We start from the raw sequence: 23105 nt of genomic DNA, 5'->3' as shown, positions 1-23105 counted from the left end.
GTGAATTTAACTATGGGAACAACCCTCCTGCCAACAAATACTGAGACGAACACCAAGATACAACACGGAAATAAAAACACTGGGGAGGCAAAATGCAATTTATGAGATAATATTAATCTATTGAGCTGCCATAACAGGACATAAAAAGCATAAATACACTGCAGCTTGTCTGAAATGGTTTAAGTCTGGGCTCTCAGATAACTATGAGTGAGAAAATGATTTCCCTAGACTCATGCCCACCCTTCCCAACAGAGAGGCCCCAGGATCTTCTGGAAAACTCTGGAAGGAAGTAGCACATGGTTGAGGCACCCTGGGGTCTCAACAAGAAATAAAAACATTGGTAAGTGCAAATGGCAATCCCTGGACAAAGTGCCAGGCCTATGTTTGGCTGAGTCAGCTTTGCCATAAAATCTTTCCTCTCTGAAGTGCACCCTCCTCCCGACCCACGACCCATGTTAATTTAATTATCTGCGCCCATCCCATGAGACCTGAAGTTCTCAGAAGGCAGAGATGGTCTCTCATTCCTCTCTCTCCTTACCCACTGCATGAGGCCGGGACACAGCAAATGCTCAGGGATATCCACTGAACCAGTGAATAGATGCCTGCATGGGTAGATGGATGGATTAAGAGAAGGGAAGGAAGGAGGAAGGGAGGGAGAGAAGAGTAATCCTGCCAAAGGCCAACTTATCTTGAAACCGCAACTATGGTAAATCCAAGATAGAACCTAAAATTATATGGAAAATACCTCTTACAGAGCATTCTAAAAATCCACAGACGAAGCCAGAAAAAAAGTCCAGGTTCAAGTCATCACATCTGGGGGACCGCAGGCAATCCCAAGTGAGGGGAGCAGTGACCTCGCAAGACCTGTGAGCACCACAAGTCCCTGTATCCAGACTCAGAATAAAGTGAAAACAATAGATTCATTTTCCTTATTGTGTTCCCTCAATTGTGTATTTGTCAAGAGTCAAGATTAATCACTGCAATTCATGAAATTTATACTCGAACTTATTGCAATTCTAAACAACAAGGCTGACATTTCCAGCAGTTCAATCGGGTCATTCATCTAGCTTGCGGAGAAGACATTTTTCTAGGTGCTTACCTTTCTGTAGCGTTTTGTCTGGCACTGGGCTCCCCTCCATCATTGCTTCAGCCAGAATTAACTTTTGGTGAAGTTGCTTGTTGCGAATTTTAAAATCCTTCAGCTCCCCCTGCAGTTCCAAGATCTGCGCCTGCAGCTGGGCCACCACCTCCTGCGTGGCTGGGAGCCGAAACACACTTCCTAGCGACTGGGATGGTTTTATCAGGATGGGCAAACGGGACTTCTTAGCATCCTGAAAACATACAGAGACACAGTGAATATACTTCCTGTGGTCGCATAATCAACAGTCTCATGGCCAATCTTATAAATCTGAATTCAAACCGCTATCCAGACTTCTGGTTCCTCTACTGGCATCTGTGTTTGCCTCCCAGTCTGAAGAGCTTGTATCTTGGCAAGTCCCTCCTCTGACCAGCAAGTGCCAAGCTTTTCCTGCTCGACACCCTCTTGGCCCTGACCCACTGACCCGCTCTAGACATTCCAGATGTTCAATATATGGCAGTCCTTTTGCAACACAATCTTCTGAGAAACATTTTCTTCCTCTGGCCTATTTCCTCACTTCCACCCATTCCTCAATCTAGGCCAATCTGCCTTCCACCCCTGCTAGTTCACTGGCACCAGCTCTTACTACAGTTTTCAGTGGCTACTGAGTCACTAATCCAATAAATATTTCCCAGGCTCAAAGCTCGGGACCTGCCTATCCTAGACATCTTCATTTTCAATGGCTCACGGACACTCCAAAGTCAACTGAGAACTCAACTCTTCAATACCATCATCCCATGTCCCCAAAGCTACAGCACTGAGAAAGTCTCTGTCCTGGTGAATCACACCAACTCCACTTACAGCACAACCCAAAACCTGGGCGTCCTTTTTAAACCTCCCTTTCCATTCATCACACACTTTCATCACTCACCAGGTTCCATTAATTCCACCTCCCAAGTTGTCTCTGATTTCTTTCCACTCCTTCCATCCTCCACTGCCACCATTCAACTCCGGGACACCCTCACATGGCCACTGCCACAGCCTTCTGAGTGGTCCTCCCACACTCACTCCTGCCCTTTCTAATCCACTCTCCATGCTGCAACAGAAAAGGCAAACTACCATCCCTCTCCTCTGCTTAAACTATTTTACTGCTTCCCAGTTCCCTTATGACAAAGGTCAAAGTCCTGACCACAGCTCACACTGAGCATGACCTGCAGCCTGAGTTCCTCCCTTTCTCTCACTTCCTCACTGCCAAATACTCACCCTCTAACAGTTCTTCAAAATCATAGGCTCTTTCCACTCAGAGCTTGGTGTACGCTGTCTCCTCTGCCTAGAACTCATTCTTGCCCATCCCCACTTCACCCACTAATCCCAATACGTTCATTGGGACTCCGCTCAAATGTGCCTTGCCCAGGAGAATGAGCTTTGATTTCCAAGACCAGGTCAGATTTCCCGGTCTTACACTCACTGCCACCTATGATTCTTCTGAGAGAACATTAGTACCATTATAATTAAACTAGAGGCCCGATGCACGAATTTGTGCACGAGGGGGTTCCTCAGCCTGGCCGCTGACCAGGGCCAATCGGGGCTGGCCGGCTAGGGGGAGGGACCGTGGGAGGTTGGCCAGCCGGCCCCTGCATTGAGCATCTGCCTCCTGGTGGTCAGTGCATGTCATATAGACTGGCAGACATGTTGTTTGTTCGACTGGTCTTAACGGTTGCTTAGGCTTTTATATATATAGATGCCTATGCAATTCTTGCTCTTTGTCTATCTTCTGCTCTGGCCTACAAGCTCTAGGGTTCAGGGACTCTGCATTTCTTGGTCACACTCTATTCACAGCTTCCAGCACAAGAACTAGTACTCAGAAGGTACTCAATAACGACTTGTAGAATGAACATGCAAACAATCACTTAAGAGGCCAAAAGGGTGCCTTTCAAGTGGGAGAATTTTAAACATATTCACTCTTTAAGGAGAGGGACTGAATCTGGAATATATAAAGAACTATTAAGTCCTAGGCAGTATGGTTTACTTCATTGGACGTCATCCAGTGCACCCAAAGGTTGCCAGTTCAATTCCTCAGTCAAGGCATATGCCTGGATTGCAGGCTTGATCCCTGGTAGGGGGCATGCAGGTGGCAGTGATCAGTGTCTCACTCTCATATCAATGTTTCTCTCTCTCTCCCTCTCCCTTCCTCTTTCTCTAAAAATCAATTAAAAATCTTAAAAAGAAAAAAGGGACTATTAAAATTCAATAATAAAAACACAAATAGCTCAATTAAAAGATGGGCAAAAGATCTGATAGACATTTCTCAAAAGAAGAAACACATATGGCCAATAAGCACATGAAGAGATGCTCAATATCATTAGTCATCAGGAAATATATATCAAATTGCAATGAAATACTGCCAATCCTACTCATTAGGGCAGAGATAATTAAAAAAAGATAATAAAACAAGTATTAGTGAGGATGTAGAGAAACTGCACCCCTCACACATTGCTGGTGAAAATGTAAACTAGGAACAGTTGCTTTAGAAAACAATCTGGTAGTTCCTCAAAAGGTTGAACATAGAGTTACTGTGACCCAACAATTCCATTCCTAGGTATAAACCCAGGAGAAATGAAAACATGTGTACTCACCAAAACATACACATCAAAGTTCATAGCAACATTATTCATAATAGCCAAAAAGTGGAAACAGTCAAGATGCCTATCAAATTAAATGTACCATATCCACACAGTGGACTATTGTTTGGCAATAGAAATAAAGCAGTGATACAGATTATAGCATGTATGAACCTTAAAAACATTATGCTGAGTGGAAGAAGCCAGTCACAAAAGACACATATTCTATGATTCCATTTATATGAAAATCCCAAACAGGCACAGCTAGGGGTAGACAGGTGTGGAGAAATGGGCAATGATTGCTAATGGGTTCAGGGTTTCTTTGGAATAATGAACATGTTCTAAAATTAATTATGGTAATGGTTGCTCAACTCTATGAATATATTTTTCAAAACCCACTTTATTATATACGTTCAATGAATGAATTGGAGGATATATGAATTATAGTTAAGTAAAGCTATTTTACTTTTTATTTTTTAAGTAGTGGAGAAGGAACCTGAGAGGAAAAGAAGAAATATTTGGGACACTGGGAATCAGAAAATCAGCAAGGTCTCTCAAGAAGAAAAGAAGAAAAACCCCTTCTTTCACATTCTAGAATATAAAATGCTTTCAGGCATTCTCCCAGAATCCTCAAGTAAACTGTATTCCCAGAGCTCAGAGAATAATAGATATTATCATGCCTATTTTCCAGACAAAGAACTGAGATGCCAAACAAGCAGTCAATGTCGTACAACAAGGTTGGACAGACAGACCTCAAACAAGCTCTTCAGACTCTATTGCTCAGTTAAGAAAAGTGAGGCCCTTTCTGTCCTGAAATTCCAGAGAAGAGAGAGAACAGGTTCAAGAACAAGAGCACCTGTGGTGGTGAAGGGACTATTCGGGAGGAGGTGGAGGCCTCATCATAGAGGACTAGAAAATAACAGTCATTTGCTTGGTCCTCTGTCTCCACCAATCTTTATTCTTGGATCCAAATCTGTGTGTCAGATGGCAGCAGAAAAGATATCTGCAAGTGCACAAATGCCAAAGCCAATTCCAGGCTGGAAGACTGTTGTCAGTCAACCTAATGCCGGTTCTAAAATAACACTGCAGAAAATGCTACCTTATGGACGCTGAGCAGATTCCCACCTACCACCTTATTAATGTCATGAAACTTCTCACCTGGCAATGGCAGGGAACAGGAAAGCACACACACTGAGCTCCTACCATGTGCAAGGCACGGCCACACATGACCTCATTTAGCGATCATGCCAGCCTCAGGTTCTAGGTCACACTGATCCCATTCAAGTCATTGAGAAAGATCGGGTGACTTACACAAGGACTCAAAGTAGCTAAATGTCAGGCCCGATGCAATCACAGGTATATCTGTAAAGTCCATTGTCTTGCTTCTAAAACTAAACAACCGAAATTATATCCACCTCCTATTTCACTGTTACACTGCAATGATGTTCTTTTCAACAAGGTACCAGAGTTCTGGCTTAAGCCTTAGGATTACTGATTCATTGACTAACCAAAGACCACAAAGAAAATCATTAAATTTTCTTCTACTTTGCATAGAATGGAGGCCACTATGGTGATAAGAGGGCTCCACCCCTCCTGAGAAAGGCAGGTTTATAACAGCCCTGTCTACCTCTAAAATAGGACTTAAGTTTTATATCCTTCTCCTCCTCATTTTTTAAAATATATTTTTATTGATTTCAGAAAGGAAGGGGGTGGGCTAGAGAGATAGAAACATCAATGATGAGAGGAGAATCATCGATAGGCTGCCTCCTGCACACCCCACACTGGAGGTCGAGCCCACAACCTGGGCATATGCCCCAAACAGGAATCGAACCGTGACCTCCTGGTTCATAGGTTGACGCTCAACCACTGAGCCACACCGGCTGGGCGCTTCTCCTCCTCTTAACAGCTGAGTCACTCTGGACAATTTTCTGAGCCTTTCACAGAAAAATTAAATGTGATGATGTATGCATAGATATCTAGCACAATTCTGGCACACAGAACAGACGCTATAAAATAAGCACATTTACCTTTGTTTTGAAGACACAGGCAAATAGGATAATTCTAAACTAAAAAAGGTTTTCAATACATTCGGGGAAATTAAGTTCATTCAATTACCCAAACTTCCTGAATATAGAATGATATCGCCCATACAAATGGGGGTTGGGAGACCTAGTTTTCCTAATATGTAGGTACAAACTAAAGGAGCTGGGGCAGATGAGAGCATTTCTATTTTAGCCAAATTGCACAAATTTGCATCTCAAGTACTGTTAATATAATAGCAGTGTCTTCTCATATACACTGTGTGTGTGATAAACAAATAAGATAGGGCTGGGATGAGGAAGGAAAAGGGGAAACAATAGTAATACTTTAGGGAAGGTTAGAACAGACACACACCTCTAAGTAGAGGCCAGGATAAGTGCAGGTAGAGGGGGACACCGGGTTTTATATAAACCCAGTTTTAGACAAACACAGGTGAATTTAAGGGTTCTGTTTGTATAAAATAAGTAATGTATGGAGAAACTCACTTTGTCAGCCCCATGGGGGAAGGAAAGAGGACAGGCCTGATGTCCTGCCATCTCCGGCTGGTACCCGGTGCTGAATGCGGCAGCTGGCAGTGTCTCTTCCCAAGCCTCTCTCGTGCCTTCGTGTTTGAATCGGAGCGGGTCACGCTCCGTGGCCGTGGTCTGCACCGAGGCATCTTTCAGCTTCACCCTGGACGAGGCCTCCACCTTTACCAGCTGACCGCCCCTAGGTGACTTCAGCTCATCGTGGGGCTTGGAAAAGGAGTTGGCTTGGATGAATTGCCTGAGTTCACCTCTTAGCTGAACAGCCATCTGCTTAAGTGTCTTCTCAGTTTCAGCCTCAAGGTGTTCTCCGGAAGCTTCCCGCTCTGGCAAGCAGATTCGTTCCAGGAGCAGTTCACGCAGCACTTTGAGAAGGTCCGGCCTGTTTTTCCAAAAGAGAAAGAAGTGGGAAAACTAAGCTTCCTGCTATGTCCTTGTTTCCTACCAACTTTCCCAAGGTGTCCTCACGGACTGGCCCTGGTCCGTCGTGGTGCATGGCTGGTGCTCGGTAACTAGGCGTGGAATAATGGGATGCTGTAGACTGCTCTTAATTGAAAGAGCAGTGGCTCTAATATCAGACAAGAGTGGCTTGAAACCTAACTGTGATTCTTTGAAAATAAGTCTTCCTCCACAGGACAGCTACGAGGATTAAACGAGAGTGTATGGGTAAGCAGATGCTTTCTCTGCCCCTTGCCAAGTGCCCTTAGCCTCCCTCGGACTCCAGCTACAGCTGTGTGGACGGACAGCTCTCACAGACATGCACAGTCCCACCTCAAGTGCTTCCTGATCTCTCTGCTGCCTTGGGACTTTTCCCAGAGCTCGCTGAGCCAGCCAGCAGGGCAGTGGGAAAGTGTGGACCAGTTCGTACATGGGGGAAACACTCAAGCAGTGGGGAAGAGAGCTGCTGAGTGAGTGTCCCAGGCTCCCATCCTTTGGAGGGACAACACTAAGGCACGGTCTGTGCTGTCCCTCAGGGGGTGGACAGTAGGACTGAGCCCCAGCTGTCCACAGCAGTAACTAGGGCAATGATGTATCCTTATTGGCTTTGCCTCCATTTCTATCTTCCTTTCCCTGACCCCTCCTTCCTACTCCCTGGAATCAACATCCCAAATAAACCACTTGTACCCAAGTCCTCATCTCAGGCTCTGCTTTCCCGGGAACTGAAACTAAGCCAGCGTGTAAAAGACTGTGGAGTAGTTCGAGAAGCATCCCTTGTGAGGTATTTCTTGTGCCAGGCACTGTAATGGGCACTGGGGGTACAAAACTGCCTGCGAGGACTGAGCCTGCTGTTGGAGACAGGCGTGTACACAGTCCTTCCTCCACAGGGTAAAAGCGGATCACAGCACTGTGCACGTTTCCGAAAGCTACAGAACAACAATCCCAGGTGTCCAGACCACGGTAGCAGGAAGAATGTCATTAAACTATTCCAGAGTTGACAGAGCCTAGCCAGGGGAAAGGAAAATGGAACACTGTGCGCATGGAAAAATATGAACAGAGCCAAGACACACTGGAGAACAGGGAGATGAGGCTGGAAAGTGAGGTGGGAGAACCAGCCATGGTAAGGAAGGATGAGCCACTGCGAGGCTCTGTGCGAGGGAGCATCACAGTCACACGAGCTCTGGAAAGATGGCTCAGGCAGGCTGTAGTGTAAAGAATGAATGGAGAGGTTTCCTGTCCAGGGGATGGTATCAGTACACACAGGAGCCCCTCCATTCTGTTCTAAACACGTGTAAAGGGCAGCAAGAATACAGAACAACAAAAATGTTTTCAGGTGCACTACAGGATTCAAATTCAAGATGAAATTTATTCAAAGGTCAGAAACAGTAGAGCCCAAAGTCATGAGAAAGGGGCATTTGCAGAAAGCAGTGGGACCAGAAATTTCACTCCTACGGTAGAAGAGCCATGCAAATATCATAAACCCTACAGTAAGATCTAGAAAGTCAAGTTGAGGCAAACCACCATGCAGGGAGGAGTAAGGGTGGGGGACTGATCAGGGCTTAACACAGGCAAACCAAACTTGCCAACAAAACCCACTATGATCAAAGACAGATAACAAGCCAACAAAGCGAATTCACACTCAAGGAAATAAAAATAACAAAGCAATCTGAAGAAGAATTTTAAAATAAGCATGTTTAAATCATCTCAAAATATAAGAGAAAAATTCATAAAGAAAAGAAGAGGAGGTTATAAAATTGAGACAGAAAATTATGAGAAAAGGAAGTGGAGGGATAGGGCAAGATTGGAAAGCGGTTGCTTCTTCCAGGAGAAAGATGTGGGGCAGGATGAAGTAGTGCAGTCAGTACAGAGAGAGGACAGAACAGGCCATCATTGGTGTTAGATCCCTTTTCTTCTCTCTGCAGTTTCTCCCGCCTGCCTTACTTCCAAAAACCCGTGGGACAGTGAGACTACAACTACCAACACCTCCAACACACCTTGGGCTTCCCTTGCCTGTATCTCTGCTGCCACTAGAAGTAGCAGGAGCCCGTGTTTCACCTTCCCCAAGGAGCCCTCTGAGGGCAGGGGTATGGTCTCACTCATGTCTGGATTCTGATCATCTAGTTCAGGGGCAGAGTCAATTCAACTCAAATGAAACATCTGCAGCTCACTAAAACAGAGCAAAAAATAAAAGTATAAAAAACAAAATTAAAATGTATGGTACGTTTTTCACTTTTAATATGAAATCATCTAGACTACACAAACCATCTTAAAATTCAGTAAACTCAGACTTTAGAAATATTTCTGGTATTTTAAGCACGTTAAACTAAATTTTCCTTTCCTCTCCTTCCCTTAATATAGATTAAAAATAATGACAATTGCTATTCAGCTAGCCAAAGGAGGACCATTACTCAAGACCAAACAACACACAATAAAACCCAGGAAAAAGACTTTACAAATGGGCAGTAAAAGGTGGTGAAAGAGGCCATTATAATATACTAAAGTGCTGTGCTGTTAAATAAAGCATTTCAAGTGTTCCTTCGCTGGAAACCCGAACAGCAGATTCATTAAGCCGTCACTGCAGTCAGGACCTTTGCAATGGTCAGTCCCTGGGTCTTGTCAGAGCCCTGAACACTGTTTCCATGCCCTTCCTGAGCATCTTGGTCACACAGAAGGCATAAGGGAAAGGACTGATGTTTACGAAGCACTTACGGTGTCAGATCCTTTAAATATACTAAATACATTTAGTCATCAGAGGAAGACAGTAAGATGGGGGCTAATGTGAACCCCATTTTAGAGGTGAAGAAATGAGCTTGTAAAGAGTCAGGATCCCCTGGTAACGTGCAGAGCAGGCACTCGGAGTGGCTGGCACTCGGGCTGTCCTGACTCCGAAGAAGCACTGCACTCTCCCCCGGTTCCTAAAGTCATCTTCCGCTAGGATGCCGAGTCCAGGCAAGAACTGGAGCCTGCTACGAGGAGGGAAGCAGAAAAGATGTGAAGTGGCTGAATTAGGGATGCACGTTGAAGGTGGAATCAACAGGACTTGCTGATGAATATGGGGATTGTGGAAACTAGACTTTCAGCTACACCAATTAGATAGATCGCAGTGGTGCTAAGTGACATGAGAAAGATGAGAACAGGGAATTCGGTTTTGGACAGACTAATATTGAAGGTGGAAATGTCATGCAGATGGCTGACAGTATGACCTGGAGAAGTCTGGGCTGTGGGTATACATTTGAAAGTCCCAAAGCGTACTCCAAAGCCATGGGAGAGGGAAGAGAGAGAGAAACAGGCTAAGGACACAGCTCCGGGGCACTCAACGTTCAACAGCCAGCAAAGGAAGCTGGGAGGCCGGTGAGGCAGAAGCAAAGAGGGAGGGAGGGCTTGAACAGAGACCACAGAGAGTGGCCAGCGGCTGCTGATAAAGGCTGCCCCTGGCAGCTGAACTTCACAACTTGGAGACTGTCCTTGGTAAGTGTCGTGAAAGGTATGAAAGCCCGGGAATGAGATAAAGAGGGAATGCAAGGAAAGAACGTGGATACAGGGAATGTGAACAGGGCTTCCAAGAAAACTTGCCTTTGAGGGGAAGAAAGAAATGGGCAGCAGCTGGAGTAAAACTGGGGAGGGGAGGGTGCCGGGGGAACGTCTCCCAAATGGTTGATATTAATGCATGTCTTATGTTAACGGCGATGATTCATAACAGGAAAATACAAATGATGCAGAAAAGAGAGGCCAAATGGTTTGGACAGGTTTGGCTATTCCTTTCTTCCATTCCAACAGCAGGAGTCAGAGTTTGTGGATATAGAAGCACATAAGCTGGCAGCACTGGTGGGAAAAGAGAAATAGCTTTTTTTCAGTCGGGTATAAGGCAAGGTCGTCAGTCAGGGAGGGGAGAAGAGAAGCTGCAATGCTGAGTGCTCATTTTGAAATTAGTGATGATAATTGGGTCTGTCATATGAGCACATGTAACATGAGTAGCTGGTCAAGTCAAGGTCTTAGGAAAGGGTTGGATGCAACAGTTAAACAGGGATGAACCTATGTCCGGGGAGGGTGTGTTCGTTCTTGGCATATGCAAGACTGATGTGGCCAGTCAGCTCATCCTGGGGACTGGAGAAGGGAACGTGGCGGAAGCACAGAAAGCAGGAGCAGTGCTGACAGAGCTGCAGGACAGGACACGCAGCGCCTAGCAGGCCATGCTGAGGATTTGGGTCCCAACAAAAGTGGAGTCTCTGGGGGCTAGTTAGGAGCCTACTGCAGTGATGCTGAGCAATCTGAAGGGAGCTGAGGACGGACAGGAAGCAACAGGAATGGTGAGAAGTATGCGAATTAAGAGCTATTTAGGAGGCAGATGGTCAGGACTTAGGTTTGGGCAGTGAAGGAAAGGGAAGAAGTGAGGAGGCCCTGGGTTTCTGGGGTCCTGTCTAGAACCCCAACATCTATTCCCTCTCCAGCATGGACTGTACATTCAGGCACTTGCCAACTCTGCTTCCCCCACAGCCTACACACGCCAAGTCTCTTCCGCTATTTATGTGCTAACCTCTAACTTCTGTGGACCACTCGCCAGCGCCTCTGTCTGGTTCCACACAGCCATGCCCAGCAAAGCAGACTCAGATTTCCTAGGAGTAGCTGCCCCACTTCTACTACCTAGAGCTCAAGACTATATCAGCTTTTTTTAAAAATAATCCCCAAGGGCTCCCCTTTTAGATTTTCCGATATCAAATTTCACACCTAATTTTTGGCTACAAAGACTAAAACATTGACATGATAAAATCCTAAACCATGTCCTCCAGAGAATGGAGCCAAATGGAATTGGAAGCACCTAGAGAGAGGGCTGGGATCACACACAGTGAACACCTCAGGAGAGGAGCGGCCGGCCAGGCAGGGCCTGCACCCATCCTTTCACTCCACCTCCAAGGAATAAATTGCTCTGGCTGGTCAAGTGCAAGACAACTAATTAGACTACAGTAACTACTGGACATGTTGCTTCCTTGTAGCATCCTGGCAGACGGTAAGTTGAATTAGTGTTTTCCAGGGGCCCAGCTCTTCTGCTAGCCCCATAGGCCCTCGCAGAGGCCTACCGATGGCTGGAAGGTGGAGGAGCTCAAAAGCTGAAGGGAAGTCTCAGGCCTAGTCTGTGAAAGCTCTGCACCGGGGTTATCAGGTGGCTCACAATGACCTCGGAGGCATGAATCATGGGCTGGCCAGTGGCTTGCATTTGGTATGAATCTTACCTGAGGGCAGTAGGGAAAAGTAGTAGTAGTTGGTAGGGCACAATTTAAGCAGTAATATCACCTAAACCCCACTTTACTGTCAACCTGGATCTATACTCTATACCCATTATTTCACTTAATCCTCAAAAAATGCCTATTGAATTCAGAAAATTAAAGACAAAATTGTTTGTATTTACTATGAGCTTAATGTTGGTAGGTACCACAAAATGGGAGTTGTCAACCAAGTTAAGAGAAATCTGTCCATTAATAGAAAAGTAAGAAATCAATTGCAAATAAAAAAAAGTTAAATACTCAAAAGCAATAACAAAAACAATATCAAAATAAATGAGATAAATGGGAAGCAAAAAAAAAAAAAAAGATGTCTAATGGAATGAATAAGCATCATCACCCTGCACGCTACAGATGAGGAAACCAAGATGGGGAGTGATGTCACAGGTCTAAATGACACAGCTGAACTGGAGCACAGGTTTGTCTGACTCCAAACTCTGCTTTTTCTAGTACAAAACCACCTACCACCTGGAGGGAATTCCAGGTAGAGGATTGGTGTTTCTCTGACTCTTCCAGAAAAGTCTCCAATGGCTCTGCCATTCACCAGCTAAGGAAATGTCGAGTCCCCAAATGTCTGCTCCCACACTGTAAAATTGAGACTAGCAGCATGCAATGCAGATATGAGGGTAAAATGAGATCAGGCATTTAACTACAAGTGCCAGCTTGGGCCCTGGCAAAGTGTGTTAAAGAGGGGGTGCAGACCCATCAGGTCGGCAAGAGGGCCCTTAGCGTCGGACCCTCCTTCCCCCCATCATGGAAGTCAATGGTGCACTCTGAATGACAGCCTTAATGAGACTAGGGCAGCAGGTTTGCCTGTGTAGGAAAGACTTTCTAATAACTAGCCTGGCCAGTGCTGGCCCATAAACCTCTGGAACCTACAGGGAACGGGGAACTGGATCTCAGATGTCATAAGCTTGCCTGCAGGGTATTGGCCCATAAAATGCTTTCTTTAAAACTGTAACTAGGTCTCAATTTTTAAAAATCAACAGATTTAGAATATAATTTTTGGACTTCTACTGAAAGACCAGAAGCTCTGAGCCTGTGTGTTTGCAGGACAATAATCAGTCGGAGCTGAGAAGCTCCTGTCCACTAGAAGGGGGCACTCACACCCCAGTTTGCCCACTCCTACCACTCCCACTCAACTATCCCAGCTCCCATCACCCAGGTACATTCTTGGTGGCCCTCAGAGAGAAAGAGAGAGTTGCATCTTCCACTCTGATGGGACATTTGGGACTCTGATGTTGAGGAAATCCTCCATTTCTCAAGCACTGACTGTGGGCACCTAGCTCCCTGTGATAATAAACTGGAAGAGCCACTAGGCACGTCCCAAGAGGACTCACGCTAGAAAATGTTAGACAGATGTCAGGACCGGGGAGGGGTTGGCCTGCCTGAGCTCACAAACACAGAACACTTCAATCCTTTTTCTTAGCTAAAGAAGCGTCCATGAGGCCAAAACCGGTTTGGCTCAGTGGATAGAGCGTCGGCCTGCGGACTGAAAGGTCCCAGGTTCGATTCTGGTCAAGGGCATGTACCTGGGTTGCGGGCATATCCCCAGTGGGAGATGTGCAAGAGGCAGCTGATCGATGTTTCTCTCTCATCGATGTTTCTAACTCTCTATCTCTCTACCTTCTTCTCTGTAAAAAATCAATAAAATATATTAAAAAAAAAAAAGAAGCGTCCATGAGGCTTAGTCCACCAAGGATAGAGAAAGAGTAGGGTTCCTGACTCCTGCCAAGAGGCATGGGCGGCAGTCACCAGCTCCATCTCGCCATCTGTACTGGAAGAGAACTGACAGCTTCCACATGCCAGCCATTTTCCATAAACAGTACTTTTCCTTACTCCTCAGAGCAACCCTGAGGAGTGGTCAGAGAGGCTGAGGCACTGAGAGATGAGAGCACAACAGCTGTTGGTGAACCAGAAGAATGTGAATGGGGGTGGGGTGGCGGTGGGGGGAATGGCTCCTAAAGGATTAATCTTCAATACAAATGTACCAAAGGTTTCTCCGTTTTTTGTTTTAAGAAAAACACCTGTAGTATCTCCTCACGCAGGGATACTGCAGATATAACTCCCTGCAGATATAATGAGAAGAGAATTTTAGTTCAAGCTCAACATGAAACAGCAGAGTTACAACTACAATGGCAGTTTCTCAGCCATTGCGGAACCGGACGCCATGTCACTGAGACTGATTCCTCTCGCCAACATCCAGATAACCCTGTCTGGGCTCCTAAGAATGACTCCAAAGGAAGCTCGCTTTCTCCTCTTTATAACGGGCTGCATGGGCTGTGCTTAAGTCCCTCCCAGCCGCTAGCATGCAGCCTGATTACTTAATTGCATGGCTGGCCAGGCTCCTTCCCAGTCATCTCAGGAGCTTTCTCAGGTAAATTACACAGCACCACATGCCAGCTACATCCATTTAGCAAAATGAGAGTTTATTCTCCTCAAACTAGAGACAAAGCAATGCCTGGGCCCTGTGTCTACCTGGATTCCAGTAACGACGTGGCCTTCTCATTGATGAACGGGGCAAGCAGGTTCATAAGCTCGCCTTCCTCCAGACTCTGGTCTCCAGGGCCACCAGGTATGTGGGCTCCATCGTAGTCCAAAATATTGGAATCTGTGTGCTTTAAGTATCCATTTTTGCAGCCTCCTTTGGAATAATCCTCAGTAATCTGCAAATCAAAGTATTTGATCAAATAATGGACTCTGGAGGAGGGGAAGAGGGCAGGTGGAAGAGAGAGAAAGGATGGAGACAGAGAATAAGCAAGTGTACGTAAGGCAGAGAGAACATGAATGAGGGAGGGTAGACAGGGACGCCAAACAGTCTCTTCATGGCAGGGAGACACTCTGGCAAGAGCACAGAGATGTTTAGATCAGTTTCCTCCTCTATAAAATGGGGACAGTAATGCCACCTCCCAAAGTGACCATGAGAACAAGATGAGATGACCAACTCACTTAAGTGTGTGGCTCTGGGTCTTACCCACTACGTCATGTTTCTCCCCTCCTCCCCCATGGCCCACTCTTTAGAAGTTCTTCCTAAGAAGGGCACAGAACCCAGGCCATTACCAGTGCTTTGGGCACTTATCTATATTTCTGCAATGTAGCCTCCCCATTATGAAACAGAAAGCCCACTTGCTCTTTACAGATACATCCTAATTAGCGTAACTTTGGTTTGCCTCATTAGGAAAGTGGAGAGTTCCTCATTCCCATGGAGATGTTATTTCCAGATCCACCTTCTTGGGTAGTGAGGGTCCCAGGGGAGTGGTGCCAAAGATGCATCCAGTTAGAGCCTGTTCTGGGCATGTCTTGAGGTGCTGCAATTAGCATTCTTTCCCCCTTTCCAATGCTGTAAATTTCTTTACCAATCTATAAATAACTCCCCTCGACTTCATTACTGCTGGTGATATACACTAGCCATCACACCCCTCTCTCCACACTTGTAAAATGATTAAGGTTTTAAATGAAAGATAAGACCTACACAAATGAGCTGTTATTTATAGGATCTTGTGTGCCACCAATCTAGTTATTACATCCATCTAAATAAGCAACCTCCCAAGAAGGAAAAGTCTAGAACACACTAATAAAAATAGTAACCGCTACCATTTACTGAGCACTTAGTATGCATTTCTATGTAAATATCACAGCAAGTCTAACAAGAAGTGTTATTATCTTCACTGATGGGGAAACTTGGGCTGAGAGGCTAAGTAAGGGTTAACCAGGGTCACAGAGATACTGACCGAGACCCAGAATCAAGTCTCATTCCAAAGCCCTGCCTTTTAACGGCTTTGCTCTCCATAACTATCTACATTTTAATGATTTCCCACTCGTGACTCCATGAAGTTGAACACTGTGAAGGCTGCAAATGTCAAATCTGCAGCCTCCTATCTCCCACCACATCCCAGTCTTTAGGATCTTTTTCAAACTTGGAGAGTGTTTGCTCCAAATATTCAGTATCTATGTGACTAGAGGAACATCCAAAGTGGACAGAGTCCAATTCTCATTGGTGCTGGTCACTCAGGGAAGTTATTCTCCCTGAAAAGCCCTATTTTTATTTGCAAGTATATGTTTGTTTACTGTTTCATTACTGGCTCTCCCACCCAGTCAGTGACTTCTGAGGAGGAAGGGACCCAGTCTCTCGGCTCTCCACAGGCACACAGTAGGCACTCAATACAGGTGGAATGAACAGGAAACCCATGGGACACATCCCAGATTAGACGACTGGCTTGGGCACAGAGAGGGGTAGAGGGGATAAGGAGTTAACTGCCGTGTTCCTACCTTATTAGTCTGCTCCAAATGCGGGTCACCCAGGGAAGTACTCTCGTCACCCTCTCCAATTCTGATCGTGTCCTCGTCTTCCTTGCCAGCCGGAAGCTACATGGTGCGTGGAATGGTGTGAAAATGCAACCCAAAAAAGGATGTAGCATGAATATGTATGAATAAGTCAGTGATGACTTTTTTTTTTAAATGCAAAACAAAAACAAACCAAAAAAGGGGCAAAAACAAATGCCAAAGCCATGAAATAAAAATGAACTAAAGTTAGAGTTGCTAGTTCTGGAAATCACACACAGCTGCCTGGGACCAGGCATAATTTAAGGACAAACTCCCCAAGAAATAACTCAAGCTAGTTTCCCTGCCCTTGCACGGCGCCCCCCCGCCTCCCCGCTGCGCGCCCCCCGCCCCTCCGGAGCTGCTGCAAATGGAATATGCTGTCTGTTGTCCTGCCGTTGCTGAATTCACTTTCAGATTACATCAAAGTAACAAGATTTTGGAAAATAGCTATTGATGGGATTGAAAATATCAAATAGCGAGAAAGCAGTAAATGAAATCTATGGTTTATGCACCACTGCTTCTACTTTGCACAGGGCATCAACCTATCTTTGGAGTGTCACGCATCTGAGATGGACATCCCAGCAACACTGTCATTTTGCTGACAAATGTCCTCATTGCTAATAAAGAGTATCAGGCTTGCCTGAGGATAACTTCATGCTTTTGAAAACGAAGAACAGTTATTTATAAAAAGTGCATAAATCCGTAATGCTTTAAAGAAGTGCAATTCCCAAAGGTTCTGCAGAATGCAGAACAGACAGTACAAAGTCCTCAAGAGGGCCAGATCTCTGCTGTCTGGAAGGGTGAAAATCTAATCATGCAGCACCTGGGTTAACCCAATAAAACATGAGGAAAGGTGGCCATACCCAGGGAGGGAATCAGTCACAACTGTCTCAAAAAGTATAGCAAACCCTATTTCACCAGCGTTAAAACCACAGACCAAGTGCGGAGTCCCTTGCTAGGCATGTTGAACATACGAGATGTCTAGGATTCTAGCACCATAGTTTTATTCTATGAATTTATACATTTAATCAACTACCCATAATTCTCCCAGCCCAACTTAAAATTTTCTAATCTTCCTTTTAGGGGAAACTCTTGTTTTGGAAGAAGAAAAACAAAACACAGCAAACTAATATCAGAAAAGTCATTTTACAGAAAATATCCCAGTATTAGAATGTATTCAATCTAACCACATCCAAATCTGCAATGAGGATCAAATAGAAGTGATGATCACAAATCAGATCTGTATTAACTATCAAGCAATAAGCAGACTAAGAATACGTAAGTATACCTATTAGGGCACACAAGTTTCTAAATACAGGGGAGGAACCCACTCCTGCTATTGGCTTCTTCCCTCATTATTAAAACTTTCTCAGTTATATAGATCAACCAGGACTGTTAAGCTTGTTAGTGAGAGTATAAAATGTTAAGCCACTATGGAAAAAATACTGGCAATTTCTTATAAAACCAATAACCCAATGATCCAGGAATCTCACTCCTGGGTATTCATCAAGAGAACAAGAAACATGTCCACATAAAGGTTTGCATATGAATATTCATATCAGCTTTTATAACAATATCCCAAACCCAGAAACAATCCAAATGTTCATCAATAGCAGAATGAATAAACATACTGTAACTTATTCATATATTAGAATACTACTGAGCAATAAAAAGAAATAAACTGTTGATTCATGTAACAACATGGACAAATCTCAAAAACATGCTGAGTAAAAAAGCATTACACAAAAGAAAGCATCCTTTATGGTTCCGTTATGTAAAGGCACAGTCCAGGCACAACTAATCCAGGAGAACAAGATGAGAGAAGTGGACAGGGTGAGGGTGGGGATTAATTAGAAGGGCCATGATCTTCCTAGGGATTGGGGTTACAAAGGACATACATTTGTAAAAGTTAGCAAATGTAGACTTACAGTTTATTCATTTCACTGTATGCAAATTTAACCTTAAAGAAAAAATGACTATAAAACATATTAAAGTTAAAGATAAGCATGTTGGAGCACTTAGGGGAAAGTGTACTGATGTTTGTACATTAAAATTTATCAAAAAGATAAGCTGAGTGATGATGGACAGGTGGGAAATGTTAAAAAAAATCTAGATTGTGAGACTACCCTGATTATAGTCTGCTCAAAACACTACCATATGTCAATTCTCTCTATCTCCTTTTTTAAATCCTCACCCACGGTTTTTTTGTTGAAAGTGTCACATATCTCCCATTTTTCCCCTATTGACCCCTTCTAACCCGCCCCCACCCCCTGGTGATATTTTTTAGTGATTTTGAGAGAGAGAGGAAGGTAGAGAGTGAGAGAGAGAAAGAAAAATATCAATGTACAAGAGAAACATCAATCGGTTGCCTCCCATCAATACGTGCCCAAACAGGGGATCGAACCCACAATCTAGGCATGTGCCCTGACCAGGAATTGAACCTGCAACCTTTTTGGTGCACAGACCGTCGCTCCAACCAACTCAGTCACCCAGCTGGGCCCGTATGTCAATTCTCAACCACATTTTTCTATAATACATAAATTAATAACCAGTAAATAAATGTAAAGAAATAGGAGTAACCTCATGAGAGATTTTAAATGCACTGTAAAACAAAAGAACACCTGTGCATGGTCTTTGTGGGTGGTCTGGAGTAAACTGCCAGACACAGGGCAGCAGCGGGCTGCAGCAGCTGGAGGGAATCCACGCCACAGCAACCATTTTGAAGATGAACCCGACCAACTGTCATCAAGGGCCTCCTACTATTTGGACCCCTTTGTCAAATTAAAAGTTGTGGCAGGAGGGCATATAAAAATAAATGATATGCCTATTTTATATCTATATCTAATAGTATTTGTACTTCAGACCTAGTAACTACATATCTGGAAATAAAGCCTAAGGAAAAAAATCCTAAACCCAGAAAAGATTTGAGTCCAAAGGCACTCAGCAGGTAAATTTAAAATAGTGAATCACTGAAAACAATCTCCATGTTCAGCAACAGTGAGGCAGTTAGTTAAATTTCAGTGCATTCATAAGATGCTATAACATAACAGTGACTGGAAAAACACAAGAAACAAAACTGTATAGATGTCTTGTGGGCATGCACGTGTCCACACACACAAACAGAGAAGGAAAGATGCCAAAATGCAAGTTAACTGTGAGTGTTTTCAAGTGACAGGATTATAGGGTGATTTCTTTTCTCTGTTTTCCAAGTATTGGGTAATGCTGTGGGTTAATTAAATATTGGAGAAAAATACCGAATTTATCATACAAACTATATTTGCCTTCGTTGTTTTTCTTTTCTAATTTCTAGGCTCCCAGAGAGCAGGATCGGTGCCAGCCCCACCCTGCAAGCCCTGCTGCTCAGAAGAGGCGTGGACACAAGCACATCCAGTGTTCCTGCCTCCTTCTCACAAAGGAGAACCATTCGCCCTCCCAGGGAGGCAGCTGCCCCTCCTTGTCACCCACCCTCACCCCTAACTTCTCCTCCCTGGGCTCAAGGTTGTTGTGGGAACATCCCCCTTCCCATTGCGGGGATGGCGGGAACTATGCTACAAAGGACAAGGCTACTCACAGGGAACATCAAACTGAAGTGCAATCTGACATATTACTCAAATCTGAACCGGCTGGTATGAAGACCTCAGAGTGGGAAGAGGAAAAGGCCTCTGTTCTCCAAAGGACACAATGGGACATTTAACAGATTTTTCAAAGGACAAATGAACAAACAAATTTGCCATTTACCACCCAAATGAAGTAGGTGAAGAATGAGCTGCTTATTAAAAATGCTGCCTTGGAGAAAAGAAGCCAAGAGACTTGTTTCTCCCTAAATGAATCGCCGATATTCTTGGTTTTCAAAATGCTCCAGAGCCCTGGAGGCTTAAATCAGTAACATTCCCTCTCCAAGACAGCAGATGGCCAGCGCAGCTTCAATACCTTTGAGCATTTCCCACGTGGAAGGTGGGAGGAGACAGCTTAAAGCCGACAAATCTTTCCCCAGAAATGATGTGGCAATGAGACGTCCATTGACATGACATGCCAGGCTGGTTCAAGACAACTCTGACCAAGAAGATTCCAGGGGCCCCAAACAGGCCCACGTGCATTTCAGGTGAGAACGATTCGTCTTCTGAAAAAGGCTAATAGATGCAGGGGGTAAGGCTCTTCAAGGAGAGAGTTGGGCCAAGTTAGGGGCAAAAGGGAAGAAACAACCAACTCTGCCTCACTGTCACTTTGGGGTCCTCCCATTGCACACCACGGGCTGAGAACAGAGAACATCAAAGGCAGCACATCGCAAAGATGAGCAGAGACCAGAAGTCATCGGGGTGAACAAGGCTTCCCTGGTCCTTCCCCAGAGCAAACTAACAGAATGGGCCTCTCTCCCTCGGAACACAATCCCAGGGAACTACAGGCTGCATCTACACTACCCAAATGATCTGGGTGATTTGACAACTCTCCAATCCCTCAGACTGCACCTCTCTTCCAGATGTGCCATCTGCAGCACAGACCTCAGGGCCAGGCTTGGAGCCAAAGGCATCACAATGTTCTGATCGTGTCCACACAAACATGGCCCAAAGTTGAGGAAGCCTGTGGACAGACCTGCTGACCTGAGAGGGCCCTCAAAACCCCAACCATGACCGAAGGAATGTCTCTAGAGGCTCCCCAGGACAGGCGCAGTCTTGAGAAATCTGGGGGGTTGTTTTTTTTTGTAATTACCACATGACAAGGTCGGTTTTTCTTACCTCCACTTGTTCTGTTGACTCAAGTCTGTCATCCCCCTGGGAGCCCAGGCAGGAGAGGTCAAAGATGGTTTTCTTCAGGTGCTGGTTGTCTGTATACAGTTCCTTCACGAGCTGTATGAGGTCGCTGACCTAGAAGGTAGGAGAGAGAACTGGATACCCACAAGCAGACTTCAGCTTCCCAGGACGACACTCCTGGGCACAGCCCTTTCTACTGAGCAGACCTTTCAGCAGCACAGCTTGGAGAACCAGGCGGTCTGATTCCAGGCTTCAGGCTGCCCTGGGGACAGTGGGGGGAAAACACCAGCATGCCTGTCCTCTAATCCCAGAGCCAGCACTTCACAGCAGAGGTGCTGGGCAAGTGGCCTAAGCTAAGCCTCCAATTCCTCATCTGTGGAATGGGTTACTGCGAGAATTGAGTCAGATCATGGTCACAGTGCACTAAAGTCCTTGGTACAGTCTAATAACAGTTAACACTACCTTGTACTTGAGGCCCCTGGGAGGAAAATGCCCGAGAATGAAGTTTCTGAGACTGTCAGAGCCTTACTTTACAGCATCGCCTTCTTTGTACACTTACCTAGCAGTGTCAGTAATAATAATAGTCTTCAATTACAAAGCAATTTACAGCTACTAAAATACTCCCACAAGCTTGAGTCGATTATTCTTTTCAAAAATCTTGAGGAGGTGGATAGACTAGTATAATTATCCCCATTTTACAATGAAGAGCCTGAGGTGGAAAGGCCTTCACTGCCCAAGGTCCCACAGCTGGGGGTCCCTGGAGAACAAATGGCAGGTAACAGCCAACACGCCTCGCCATGTGGGAAAGGGCAGCTGCCTCCACAGAGGCACAGCCAGGCTGGAGCTGAGATCCGGACGCTCCCAGCCCAGTGCTCCTCCTTATGCCAGGTACATAAGCAATTGAGCAGACACCACCTTTGTTCCCAGCAAGTTTCAAATCCCAATGGCCAGTAATTTCCCAAGGACTTCTTAACGGGGTAATCATTAGCCCCTCAAGTAAAGTGGGAAATCCTACCCACCCAGACTATCTATAGCAGACATCCAAAATACACCAACACCTGAGTACAAACTGAACCCAATCCTCAAGGTTATAATGGGAAATATAAGATATTCTGATCCTATAAACACTATGTGACACTTACTACATGCCAACCAAATGAACAACTTCCTGCCTTAACACAGCCACAGTAGGTACTAGCAGCAGCTATATCGTCCCGTTTTCTTTACCTTCAAACATAAAATGCCTCATGCTCCTTGCTTTACTCCTCCCACAATACTGAAATTTTCATAGTTCTCCTTTCTACTAGTATTTCTTACTTCTGTGCCTTACACCGGCTATTTCCCCTTTTCTGCTAAAAAAAGCCCTCTACCCAGACAAACTCCTATCCATTCTTCAAAATCCACTTCAGGGCCTCACTTATGCTGAGACGCTTTCTCCCCAACCCCAACAGTTAACCTTTCCTTCTCTGCTACCTCCACACCCTGCACATCTGCCTATTACAGCAACCCCTGCACTCCACATTGCAATTCCTTATTTACAAGTCTATTCACTCTATCAGAATGTAAGTTATTCCAAGACAGAAACTGAATCTGTCATACAAGTATGATAATTTTACAATAAAACAGTCTCCTCTGAGCTCACACTTCCTATTCTTATTCTATTCTTAGAACCTTGAAATATTAAACCACTCTAACCACACCAACAATCAACAGATTGAAAAACCTTTTCAGTTTTAAAAAAGAGTTATTGATCAAACTTGAACGTTTATTCTTTCAAAAAGCATCTATTAACTCCCACTACGTGTGCCAGGTACTGGAAAACCAGAGATAAATGGGGTGCTCACGGCCTAGCAGAGGAAATAGACAACACCCCGATAATTGCAGGCCCGCATGCGAAGGGAATCGATGTGCCTGGTACAAGAAGAGAGGTGAGCGACCTGAGGGAAAGGTGGCCCAACTCTACGTGGAGGGACTGGAGAGCATGTCCTACAGCAGCTCGAGCGGGGCTGGTCCTTGAGCCTAAGGAGTGTATCAGACCTGGGGAGGGCTCTCCAGCT

At 45.0% G+C, this 23105-nt stretch overlaps 1 protein-coding gene across 1 annotated transcript in view; it reads right to left on the bottom strand.

The window, feature by feature from the left end:
* The window catches only part of CDK5RAP2 (CDK5 regulatory subunit associated protein 2), a 153939-nt gene that overhangs the window by 43759 nt on the left and 87075 nt on the right, over positions 1–23105 (bottom strand). The window contains exons 18-22 of the mRNA XM_081103379.1: positions 21034–21162; positions 16247–16342; positions 14456–14643; positions 6225–6645; positions 1100–1331 (exon numbers count right to left, since the gene is read on the bottom strand). Coding sequence (XP_080959505.1) covers positions 1100–1331; positions 6225–6645; positions 14456–14643; positions 16247–16342; positions 21034–21162 — 1066 coding nt within the window. The remainder of the gene's footprint in view (positions 1–1099; positions 1332–6224; positions 6646–14455; positions 14644–16246; positions 16343–21033; positions 21163–23105) is intronic.

Source organism: Myotis nattereri (genome assembly GCF_964212035.1).
Source record: "Myotis nattereri genome assembly, chromosome: 12".
NCBI classification, from domain to species: Eukaryota; Metazoa; Chordata; class Mammalia; order Chiroptera; family Vespertilionidae; genus Myotis; species Myotis nattereri.
This window is presented reverse-complemented; position numbering and strand designations above follow the sequence as displayed.